The 13,450-nt window shown below is 38.1% G+C and overlaps 1 protein-coding gene across 7 annotated transcripts in view; it reads left to right on the top strand.

The window, feature by feature from the left end:
• Nucleotides 1-13,450, top strand: part of LOC134533759 (mucin-5AC-like) — a 144,920-nt gene that overhangs the window by 84,912 nt on the left and 46,558 nt on the right. For all 7 annotated transcript variants that reach the window (XM_063371391.1, XM_063371394.1, XM_063371393.1 and 4 more), the window contains 2 exons: nt 6,087-6,261; nt 11,436-11,610. In XM_063371391.1, the coding sequence (XP_063227461.1) occupies nt 6,087-6,261; nt 11,436-11,610 (350 nt within the window). The remainder of the gene's footprint in view (nt 1-6,086; nt 6,262-11,435; nt 11,611-13,450) is intronic.

Genomic DNA, 13,450 nt, shown 5'->3' with positions numbered 1-13,450 from the left:
CGTAAAATGTCTACAGAGGATCACAAACCGCGCGGGAAAAATAGTAGTATACAAACAAAAAAAAACAAAGTGAATTTTGTGATTTGACCATTATGTACCGAAATTGGAAATAGGTCACGTAATTACTTTGCTATTGAAATGTCAGTTTACCGAGCTACCTTTCAAACATAATAAGCTTGGCAATATTCACATCATCAATATTTTTAAAGTGATTTTGTGGCCTCTAAAAGATCTACTAGTATTATAATTTTTTTTAAAAGTGATTTGTGGCCTCCAACTTTTGCAAATAGCCACAACACATCAGACAAATGAAGAAGGAAATATTAAAATGTCGCTCAAAACTACTGCACTCTTGTGTTGGTATTTGAAATGTTTACAATTGGACAACTCGAGACATACTGTTGTGGCAGCATATTTTCGTGAGAGGATGAGACAAAGAGACCAAGAGATATGGCAATTTTAGCAGGGCCTTATTAAAAATAGGCGAAAATTCCAATACTGCATTTATCTGACTGAAATTTCAGAGCAGCGGCTATTTTCCGCGATATTCTTTTGGTTTAAAATAATAAATTATTCGCCTAGACCATTGCGCAAAATTAATTTCTTCCGTTTGATTTTTATAGGATACAAGGGTTCAAGTTGTTTCCGTTGTCTCATAAGAATAATGCCCCCTCTACACTTAGCCCGAACGTTCGCGAACGTTCGTGAATGCCAAGTGTGGAGGGGTGGTTGGCATGTGATGGCTTGTGTTCGTGTTAGTTCGTGGGCGCTCGCCTCGGTGTCGTTTTTTTTAACAAGTCAAAGGAAGTTGGGCCAACGCCCGTAATGTGTGCATCTACACTTGGTCTGCTAGCAGTAACCCAAGAACAAGCATCGAAGTTATGTTGGTGTATATATATTCTTGGTAAACAACACAGAGTAAACTATAGCTGCCCGCAGTGTACCATAACTACATCAATACTCTTTATAGCAGACACTTTCAGTTCGTTCGTGACTGATTCATCTAGTTCACTTCGGCATTGGGAATCGCGTTTGCAGGTCAAGTGTGGATGCATGGTTCATTGGCATCTGAAAAAATTCGTCTTTGTTCGCATTCGTGTTGGAATTCGAGTTAGCCTGCCAAGTGTAGAGGTAGCATAACATATGCCCGTGTACTTCTGCCCCCTACTTTTTTTCCACCGCTTTTTCGACACTCCTTTTAGGCCAGCGGCTGTCCTAAGCGCCTGGGTAGATAAAAAAGATCAGTAAAATCATAAAAAGTGTAAATAAATTAAATGAGCTTAAATATAGCACCAAATTTTGTTCTTGATAACGTATGTGGAATTTTGCTCGTCTGCCTCCACTATAACCACAGTTGCTCTTCGGCAATATCAATTACCAAGAACCGTAATCCCATTTCCTACCTCGTCCATTCCTCTCTGTACTATGGTGATGACATTCATGCTATTCACTGTAGCAATATATAGACTTGGAAAATTTGTGCTTACAGATGCACCAGTTATGTAATGGGAGGAGACTGGAAAATTTTGCAAGTTCAATTACAGGTCGGCTAGACTTTACCTTACTATGTTCAATGAATGCTCTGCAAGTTTTAAGCTGTTCTTGCTCAACTGCATTTCCGTTTTTACACAATCACTCAAAATGTGATTTTATCTAATTGTCTGTTGCGGTATTTGGCATTTGTTCATATGTCTACACAGCGTGCGAAAGAACTGAGATACGCCACTACATTTGCAAACTCAACATGATTGTACATGCGTTGAGAGTAAAGATTGCCCTAAAATTAATCCTACTAATATTATAAACGCGAAAGTTAGTAAGTATGGATGCATGGATGTTTGTTACTCTTTCACGTAAAAACGACTGAATGGATTTGAATTAAATTTGGCCTACAGCTAGCTTATAACCTGGATTAACTCATAGACCCCAGATTAATATGAAATTCCATCCCTAAGGGAGTGAAAAGTGATAATTTCATTTTATAACAGAAAAAATCATAGGTCATAGACATATAAATAGTGAGTGAGTGTCATTTCTCCATGTCTGACACACGATCATACACATAGTAAGGTCTGGCATATTAATATTTTTCTCCTTGTTGAGACCAATCCGATTAGTGGAGCTCGCAGTGGCTAGCAAAATAAAGGCGCTAATAACAGTTTTGTTCTTAACTTCGTAAATAGATAAAGTTGCCTTAAATTTTAAACTCACCATTGTTTGATGCGTTTGTCATGTCTTTAATTTTCGTTTGTTTGTGCCGTATACGTTCCTATAACATTCAACCGATTGCGATGAAATTTTGGTGATTTGTTATGCGCATGCCCATGAAGGTTACTGAGACGGTATAACTATTTTTCAATAGTTGGAGCACGAATCGTGTCAAAAAATGTGTTTATTTCATTTTATATAGCGGCACTTCGTCTGTTTTTGTTGTATAAGTGCGCACGCATGACACAATTTATTTAAATATAAAAGAGAGACAGAGATAGAGTGATATATATATAGAGTGAGATAGAGACGGAGAGATAAGTTGAGATAAAGCGATGTATATCGAAGGAAATGAGTTAGATAAAGAGATATACCTATAGATGTATATAGCTATATAGAGACTTATGTATAGAAGATATAGAGATAGTGGGAAGTAGATATGTAGATATAAAGAGATAAATAGAGATAGAGAGATACATAGATGTATATAGATGTATATCGAGATAAATATATATAGAGAGATGGATAGATGATTTGTATATGTGGAACTACTTCAAACATATTACAAAACAAAACTGAATGCAGCATTGCAATGCAGGCCGAGCATTAGCTAGATAATGGAATCTTTTCAATATTAGTAATCTTTTATTTTTCAGCTTTTTTCTATATTGCTTTATAAAGTCTAAATTACATACAGACCAGGTAAATAACTATAAACTGGCGGAACAACGTCTGTCGGGATCTGAAAGTGATGTAAATTAATTTTCACATTTGACATTCAAATTAAGAATACAATTACTAACTACATCTAATTTCGAAAAAGGTCCCCATCACCCTGTGTTCAGCCCGGGCAACGCCGGGTATTGCAGCTAGTATATGATATTTAGCGTACCTAGTTATAGGCTGTAATTATTAGTTAATTACTCATATTCACATAAATGAGCTATATAGCTGGCCTCAGGTATATCAATTGTAAAATATGTAATATACATTCAATATACAAGTAATTTTAATCATCGGTAGTATTTTATATAAGGCAAGATAGAACCATGAAGAATCCTATAGTTTAATGAACTTATAAAACATGTATTTTTCAATGCGTATTAAGCCTACCAGATTTTTAGGAAAAAGTTTCTAGTAGGCTACGTACGAATAGAAAATAATGACATTTTCAACTAGGCATGTAAAATTAGGAATATAAAAATTTATCAAAAAACAAAACACATACCATAAAAAATCCAGTGTATAATATCATTTAAAAAATTATTTTTTTCAGAATATGTATTTCTAAGCACTATAGTAAAATGAAATTAACAAAGGCTGTTATATTTCGCGAAAAAATACATTAATTATTCATGATTGATGGAATTACGATTTTGACCGTGTAAAAAGTCTAAAAGCGAATCACGAAAGTTCGGTGCAAAATTTACCGATTTCTGATTGGGCCAGAGAAAAAATTAAATTTTCGTGACCGACAGCAACCATTGGCTAGATAGACACTGCTGGTATGTGCGTATAGAATTGAATATAAAGTAAGCTCAAACTGTTTCAGAAAAAAATTACGGTATACATAAATAAGTTGACTACACCACAAACATACTATATACCTTAACAGAACACACATATAATTCACTTATCTCAGTCTCGTAACATATTTAAATTATGACATGCAGTATGATCGTAGTAACAATCCTATTATGGTTCATTTCACATTAGATTTATTAATCCTAACAGAATAAATGTAATTAGTAAAACGATCAGCTTTTAGATTGTAAGATACTTCGGGGTTATTTTACATCACGATAAATACCATTTGGTATCGCAAAGTAAAATAATGAGGCCAGCCGGCTTGCAAATATATACTTATATATATAAAAATTCTTTTTTTTATTCTTCAAGTGCAAAATTTATTTAACTAAGTTAGGAAAACACATTAACCACAAATTTCTTGCCGTTCGGGTTTATAACAGTGAAATTTTCTAAAACAAGAACAATGTAGTCCAAGGTTTTAGTGCGTGTATACAGATGTTTACATAAACGTTTTAGTGCAAGAAGTACTCAATTATGAAAATTAATGAATTTATGTTTATAACAGGGTTTAAAATTAACTTCCGTTAATTTCTACTCAATTAATTCATATCCAGGATAACATTATACTATACAATTTTATTATTAATAAAAATGGTGTTTGTTTGGTTATATAGTCGTGCTATTTTGTACGATGCTGTCTGCAATTTCCATGGATTGCCAAATCTCTGTTGCGATAGCAGTTTATACTAGCACATTCTATTAAATAAATATGCATTATATGCTTTAGCAAAATCATGGATGTATATGAAAATTAAAATAATATGTATACCTTCAAACAAAGCTCACATGTCTTAAAATAAATTTAGTTCTGCGAATCTAATATATTAAACTGAACTAGTATTATAAACAATTATTACTTATAAATATTATAATATAATCAATTTACATTTTACGCATATTCATAAAATTGCTTTCCTTTGTACTTATACGCAGCCTTGTGACCGAAAATTAAACCAGCATACTCATTGTTTTAAATATGACTTGTAGCGCTACCTGTTATGGTTAAACTGAACTAAATGATCCTTTACTTGTGCTAAACATGTTGTTACAATATATACTACTCGTCACGTCATCTATGCGCCAAATGTGAACGAAGTATTATTCTGAATATTTTAGAGATTGAATTTACGTATCCGAATGTCGTTTTGCCTAAAGTCGTTTTGCCTAAAGTCGTTTTGCCTAAAGTCGTTTTGCCTAAACTCGCATAGCACCACTCCACATTCTCAGGCAGTGATCAAACCTTACAGTAATTTTGCCTAAAGTCGTTTTGCCTAAAATTTTAGGCATCTGTTTAGCTTGCCCTACAATAATTTTGCCTAAAGTAATTTCGCCTAAAAGTCGTTTTGCCTAAAGTCGTTTTGCCTAAAGTCGTTGTGCCTAAAGTCGTTTTGCCTAAAATTATAATCGCCTGCTTAAGTTCCCTTAAAGTCGTTTTGCCAAAAATCGTAATGCCTAAAATTCTTTTTGCCTAAAGTCGTTTTGCCTAAAGTCATTTGGCCTACAGTTTGTTTGCCTAAAGTCGTTTTGCCTAAAGTCGTTTTGCCTAAAAGTCATTTTGCCTAAAGTCATTTCGCCTAAAGTCGTTTTGCCTAAAGTCATTTTGCCTAAAGAACATTTTAGGCTAAATGACTTTAGGCTAAACGACGTGTACTCGTAGGGCCATGTAGATTTCGCGAAAAGATTCCGAGATTAGTTACAAGTTAAAACACTGTAGCATCGCCTGTGTTTCGTGATTGGGTGAATTTCTTTCAGGCGCGTGTCGATTGTTGCAATACCAATCACAGTCATTCAGTGCGGAAGCAAACGCATCCTGAGTGGCTCGGTCAAAAAAAAAACGACTTCTCTCGCAGACGACCGCCAATCACAAGGAAGAAACCTCGGGTGCGGGTATACCTTGTTGCAATCTAATAGGCGTTCAGATTTATTCGCGAAAATTGCCTGCCCCTACAGATAAGTTATTCTCTTGACATAGAGGTAGAGACCGGAAAAATTCGCGAATTCATTTCGCGATAGGCTAAAAAACAAATAGTTATACCTCAGTGCTGCCTCTGCTATTGGCTCACAACTCACCTGGATGTCTCTGGGCCAATGATAAACGCCCGACCAAAGCTTTATCGAATTCACAGGCTGCTACGTTGGGACGTCTCACAAGACAGCAGCCAATGAGTGGGTGGCATTTGACCGAGTGTACGTAGAACTGTGGAGTTCATCCTGGCGGTCAATGAACCCGCGAATTTTTCCTATCCCTACATAGAGGTGGGTGTGCTGAATGCCGGGCGTGCCTGCAGGTGGCGGTGGCTGTGTTCAACCTGCAGTCCTGCGCAGCCAACAGCACCGGCCTGCAGTACGTCTTCGTGATCGCCGACTTCGACGAGGAGAGCGAGCACAGCATCTCCGGCGCGCAGCTGCTCAACGAGACGAGCTGCGTTTGGGCCAAAGTCAGCGAGGATCCGCCCGACAGGAGTGAGTCGCCTCGCCCGTTCCAGTTCCCTGCAGTACACAAGCACAGGTTCCAGGTCGTGGAGCCTGACATCGCGACGATCCATTTTGCTTGTCGAATTTCCTCAAAAAAATACTTAAAATTCCTAAAAAAAAATCCTATTTGAGGGAAAAATTCCAATTATGAGGGAAATTTTGCCATTTTATTTCCCAAAAATGCCAGAGACTTTAAATGTTCCCATTGAGGCTTAAATTCCCCTAGGGCAATCGTGAGCTTTAACCTTGACCTTGAGCTCGACCGCTATCGTGGCACATATCATTACGGCTGCCATATTAAAAATCCGATGTTAACGGAAAAATTTTTTAATAAATAATTTTTAATTAATAAAATTCAAACAAAAAGATTTCCCCCATTTTGAAAATCGTCTGCGATATTAAAATTCCGTATATTTTAAATTAAAAATTCGGGAAATATTTTCAAAATTCATAACAAAATATATACTTAATATACTTTTAATTATAAAAGCACTTACATCATGGATTCCTCGGTTCTGACCCGGTGAGGTGCATCGATTATAAATGAAGACAGATCCTTCCTCCACGGAAGCCACGGGCAGAATGACCTTCCACCTCTAATGCCAAAGTAGATATAACGACAGTCAGTATGACGTCATGGCGACCATCTTGTTTGCTTATTTTGGAGACCGCTACCATCATATTGTTTTCGGCTGCAAGAGGAAGCTGCCATCATATTAGTTTAATTTTTTACCTGTTAAAGTGCAGTATTAATTTATTACTGTGGCAGCCGCCATCTCGGCATTTAGCCGCCATCATTTAAATCTGTAATGTTTTAACTAGGAATTCGGAAAGAAATTCCAAAATTTAAAAAAAATATATCAAAAAATAAAATTACTGGCTTATTCTATCATCTCGGTTCGATCTATGGCTAATGAAAAAAGATCATTTAATTAAAAATACTATAAAAGTGTTTGAAAAATAAAACAACAAAATTAAAAATAAAATATTATTAACATATTGTCCTACTCTACTTAAGGAAAAAATGTGAAAGATAGCAATCTAATAAACATTTTGTTCTGCATTGTCTTGAAATGTTTCTCAGCTCCAATCAGTTTACTGAAGGCAGAGATAAGCCAGATCATTTACTGACATAGTATTCCTCTTCCTGACAGAATTTCTCGATACTGTGTTTAACTGACTTCTTTACATGGTCAGAAGTGTAAATTGTAGCAGCCGATGTCTTGAAAGCGCACTTTTTTTTGTGGTCCTCGAACGGATATAATTTACCAAAGCCAGAAAGTTATATTTTAAAGGTACGTACGTTGCTACTTTATCAGTAAGCTGATAGATAATGCTCTGCTTGATGTCATCAAAAAAATTACAAGTGCCTTTCGATTCACTAAGTGTATTTAGATAATAGTAGTCTTTCAATTTTCCATGAAATGAATATTTTGCCAAGAGAAATGCATTATCATTTACCTGTAATGCACCGAGTTCAGTCTTGGGTTTGGATTTGTATCCAGGCGTCATCGCAATCGGTTGCTGCACATCTGCCTGTGGGCTTGCATGGATACGAGTCTCCAACCGAAACAGATTTGAAATGTCTGCAGGTAGTTCCACAGTGCATTTTAGGAACTACGTATAAATTTGCCTTTGAGTTCATAATAAAAACATTCAATATGTTTTTTTTTTAGTTTAAAAAAAATCATTTTGAAAACATTTAAATATGGTTTTAATTGTGTATTTATTTTAAAATCGTGTTCAAAAACACGAAACGTTTTTAAGCATGTTGATTGATGGATACTTGGCGCCTTAACTAGGAGCAATGACATTACAATGGAATGAACAAGACGTCGTGTGATATCGTGCCTTGACTCGGATGGACCAGAATGTCGTATCGGGAACACCACATAACTTAGAAAGTCACAACTTAGAACTGTCATAACTTAGAAAACTTGGAAAAATCCACGTAACTTAGAAACACACAACTTAGAAAGATCATAACTTAGAAACACACAACGCAGTACCACACAACTTAGAAACGCCATAACGTAGAAACTCATAACTTAGAACTATCACAACTTAGAAACACACAGCTTAGATCTGTAATAACTTAGAAACACGTAACTTAGAAACACGCAACGCAGAACCACACAACTTAGAAACGGCATAAAGTAGAAAGTCATAACTTAGAAACACGTAACTTAGAAACATGCAACGCAGAACCACACAACTTAGAAACGTCATAACGTAGAAAGTCATAACTTAGAACTATCAAAACTTAGAAACACACAATTTAGAACTGTCATAACTTAGAAACACGTAACTTAGAAATACGTAACGCAGAACCGCACAACTTAATAACGACATAACATAGAAAGTCATAACTTAGAACTACCACAACTTAGAAACACACAACTTAGAACTATCATAACTTAGAAACACGTAACTTATAAACATGCAACGCAGAACCACACAACTTAGAAACGACATAACATAGAAAGTCATAACTTAGAACTATCACAACTTAGAAACACACAACATAGATCTGTCATAAGTTAGAAACACGTAACTTAGAAACACGCAACGCAGAACCACACAACTTAGAAACGTCATAACGTAACCCCTGTCGTATCGAGTCCCAATGAGCACATGAGAAGGTCATATGCGGTGTCCAGGCCCGCTGGTGACGGTCACCTCTGCCCTGGTCGTCCACACGAGGACAGCTGCTCAAGAGTTTCCCTGACACTCGGACCTGTATTCCCAGACACAAGTGTTGTGTGCACCACATCTGTACCCTGGCCTTATTCCTGGTGCACGATAGCACACGGCCAGTCCCTTATTTTCAGGGAACCGGATTTCGATGTCCTATCCGTTGCCGATCTGTTGCCCAAAATTCCGCGCATGCGCAGAACTCTCTTTTCGTCGATTTCGTCCAGATAGTGCACCCGCGTCTGGCGCCATCGTTAACTCGTGCATATTCATTTTTGTGATCATCAGGGGACTTTACCAAGCGTGTTGGTGTGCCAAATAAAACCCTGTGTTAGCGAAACTATCCTGGAAATACGTTTTGTACAATTTAATGGTCATAACAATAAATAATCGCAACTTTAAAAGTACTTGAATTAATATTAGAAAGGTGGTTCTATTTTTTGTGAGATGGTGCCGTAACAATTGTACCGATTGTTGCGAGACGTCCATTAGAATGCGTTGGAACCAGTTTCTAGCCTCCCACAGGGCACAGTTTATCAAAAAGGGAGCATGTCCGTTTCCTTGCTGGGATTCGGTTTCGACACGTCCTGCGGGTTGATAACGAACTCTCACAAAGCCATTGAGTAGTCTTCGCGCTCTGACAAAACACTCACCGTATTTGGTGATTCCGAACCAACATAGATGTGAGTTTCATTATAATCCGCGGGACTTGTGATCCACGGTAAAATTCAGCGACGTCAAAGGCAAGAAACTTTTGAATGTTTTTAATGTGTGAGTTAAGTTAACTATTTTTTTCAGTGATATTTAAATATTTTTTTATTTTGTTTCAAGCATTTAAAACTATCTGTGATTTGTTTAATTTTTTTTTCCATTTAAACATGGAGTGAAATAAATTTGTGTCGTCATTGTTGCTTTACCTGTGTTTTGCCACAGCAAACATAAAACCATAGATATACCTAAGTACTGCGGTAACGGTTCCTAACCTCAAATATTGTTTACGTTCAATCAAATATAGTAACAATACAATACGAGAAACTCTGGCCGATCATCATTGGCGAAGCGCGAGACAAAATACTGCATTGATTTCAAGATATTTTCACTCCACGCCGCTAAATACAACTACTCTCACGCATTTAAAACACATTGTAAAAAAAACGTAGTAACACTCCACTCCACCAGTTTCGCTGACGTCGCTTGTCTCGCGTATTTCTTACATGTTTCCTATATGGTCCCAATTATAATAGTTGGTTAAAAAGGATTGGCTTCCTACACACCCTGCTAAAAAAAATTGTGCCACTAAAATTTCACATGATTAAATACTTATTGTAGCTTAATTACATCGCTAACCTCTCATTCGTTTCACAATACCAACTGATACACACATGGTATATAGCGTAGCACCGGTGCGATAAATACCGTCCCAGATGTGTGTTCATAATCAAAGATTACGATACATATGCCGTTAGAAAGTCATCAATAGTTCTGAGTTTAATTTGTGTTCGTAGTCACGCAGCTTCTCCCGGCGGCAATCCCCTCGACATTCGTTGCTGGTAGCGGCTTGCGTCGCAGAACGCTGAAAGTTATGACTTGATGTAAGCTTTTGGACATATGCCATTGCTAAGCACATGTATGTCTTTAGAAGAAGACTACAAAAAAACTAAAAAGACAAAAACACAAATTTAAGCACAAAATTGATGTTGTCAACAGGATATAAACACCACATAATATTCCATAACAGGAATATGGTCAACAAACAAATAAAAACAAAGAAAAATGGACTAACAGAACGAAAAAAAAAACACAAATGATGACAGCACAAAAATATTGAACCCAAAAGAAATTCAGCACGACAGTTGAAACGAGACAAAAACACGACAAAACGAAAAGACGTTAACAAACACAATCGTTTTTCCAAAACAAAAACAAGTTGCGGTTGTGTCCCGAGGTGGCAGCGCTTGGTTCGGAACATATCCGGCTTATGTCGCAGAACGCTAAAAGTTACGGTTGTGTCCCGAGGTGGCAGCGCTTGTTCGGAACATATCCGGCTTATGTCGCAGAACGCTGAAAGTTGCGGTTGTGTCCCGAGGTGGCAGCGCTTGTTCGGAACGTATCCGGCTTATGTCGCAGAACGCTGAAAGTTGCGGTTGTGTCCCGAGGTGGCAGCGCTTGTTCGGAACGTATCCGGCTTATGTCGCAGAACGCTGAAAGTTGCGGTTGTGTCCCGAGGTGGCAGCGCTTGTTCGGAACGTATCCGGCTTATGTCGCAGAACGCTGAAAGTTGCGGTTGTGTCCCGAGGTGGCAGCGCTTGTTCGGAACGTATCCGGCTTATGTCGCAGAACGCTGAAAGTTGCGGTTGTGTCCCGAGGTGGCAGCGCTTGTTCGGAACATATCCGGCTTATGTCGCAGAACGCTGAAAGTTGCGGTTGTGTCCCGAGGTGACAGCGCTTGGTTCGGAACGTGTCCTCAGACTTCTTCGACGTGGCGAGCGACGGCGCCGTGTCCACGAAGGGCATCGACCGCGAGGACGCGGTGTTCGCCGGCAGGAACCTGTCCGAGGTGCTGCTGACGGTGAACGTGACCTGCGACGGCCAGCAGGACGAGGTCTCGGCGCCGGAGGACTCGTCGGACCCGACCAAGGCCTGGTGAGTCTCGAGCCCGCCGCGGGCCGGTCTCCACACATTCACCTCCCTCAGCCTGTAGTGGCCCTGCCGAGGTGGGGACGCATCACAACGCCGAAACACGACAACGCTGAAATACCTCAACGCTGAAATACCTCAACGCTGAAATACCAAATTGACCACAACACCGACAGCTAGAAAACTGCTGTGTACCACAACGCCGAATTACCACAACGCCGAATTACACTAACGCCGTAAAATGTCATTGCAGAACTACCACAAAGGTTAGGTTAGGTTAGACTAGGTTAGATTAGGTAAGGTTAGGTTAGGCTAGGCTTGGATAGGCTAGGTTAAGTTAGGTTAGGTTATATTACGCTAGGTTAGGTTAGGTAAGGTTAGGTTTGATTGTGGTATTTCGGCGTTAAGGTATATTTAAGAAACACACACAAATTCATTCAGTTGTTATTTCGGCGTTGTGGTACACAGCAGTTTTCTAGCGTTGTGGTCAATTTTGACATTCGGCGTTATGGTATTTCGGCGTTGTGGTTATTCGGCGTTATGGTATTTCGGAGTTGTGGTAACGACCCTGCCGAGGTATCTATACATGCAAAAAATTAAATTTATATTATTATTTTATCCTTGATTAATTTAATACTAATTAACGAACTATTCAAATTTCTTGCCATGATTCTTATGTAAAAGTGTAGAGCTAAACAAATCGTATGAACTTGGTCGGCTTGGAGATCCCCCTGAGCTACGCACAGGGAGGATATCTGCAGGATATTCCACCCCTAGCGGAGAGCGGTATTTATCCCAAACAAAACGTTCTATCTTAGAAACTTAGTTGTTTGGTTTCCACGGGGTCCACTGCCCGGCGACCCAAGCCCCTCAGGTTGAAAACAAACACTGGGAAGTAACCACTGCTCGAAAACAGGGAGCTTAAAAAAAAAGTGAGTGAGTCTTTCAGTACTCGTCAGTGAAGTGTAAACATCTAACACTGGTAGTAGTATAGAATAGGGCATACTGGGACACGGGTTCTGGGTGTGGTGCCGCGAGCCGACCGCCATTTTGATTTGTGACGTCACGGCGACCATCTTGGATGACCTTGAACTTTGGGCTTGACCTTCAATATTAGCCAAAATTAGCCAAAATTTAGCCAAAAGTCGCCAAAATCAGCTAAAATTTACATTTTTTTAATCCCGCCAAAAGTTCTCAAAATTTCCACAATTCAAAAATTAGGATTTCGTAAACCTCAAAAAAAAATTGCCTTAGAAAGAACCGAAATTCCTCAAAACGGCTTAAACATCCATGTCTAAAGCCTCCGATAAGCCATTTATAGGAATTAGGATATCATGACCGTCATTTTGTTTGATGACGTCACCGTTGCAATTTCCGTTACGGGCGCCATCTTGAAAATCTTTATTTATTATCGTATTTTAATGAAACAATTTAAAATATATAAAAAAAAATAATCAAAATTTGATTAAAAATATTTAGAAAAACATATATTACAATTTTCGTTACGGCCGCCATCTTGAAAATCCGTACTTTTTATGTTAGAAATCGGGAAAAATTAAAAAAATCATTAAAAAGTTAATCAATTAAATTTATTAAGAAAAATTTAATACACATTTATTTTTAAAAATTTTTATAAAAAATTAACACCTACGTCATGGAGCTCGGAATCCTCGGTTCGAACCCGGCGATGTAAAAAAAAAGATGACAGGTCCTTCCTCCACGGAGGTCACCAGCAGACTGACCTCCCACCACTAATGTGAAGGTATATATATATCGTCAGCTGGTAAGATGTCATGACCGCCATTTTGGAAATCTTAATTTATTATCCGATTTTAATGAAAAAGGT

The sequence above is a fragment of the Bacillus rossius genome, chromosome 7, assembly GCF_032445375.1.
Source record: "Bacillus rossius redtenbacheri isolate Brsri chromosome 7, Brsri_v3, whole genome shotgun sequence".
Classification (NCBI taxonomy): Eukaryota; Metazoa; Arthropoda; class Insecta; order Phasmatodea; family Bacillidae; genus Bacillus; species Bacillus rossius.
Note: the sequence above shows the minus strand (reverse complement) of the source record. Positions and strands in the feature narration are given on the sequence as shown.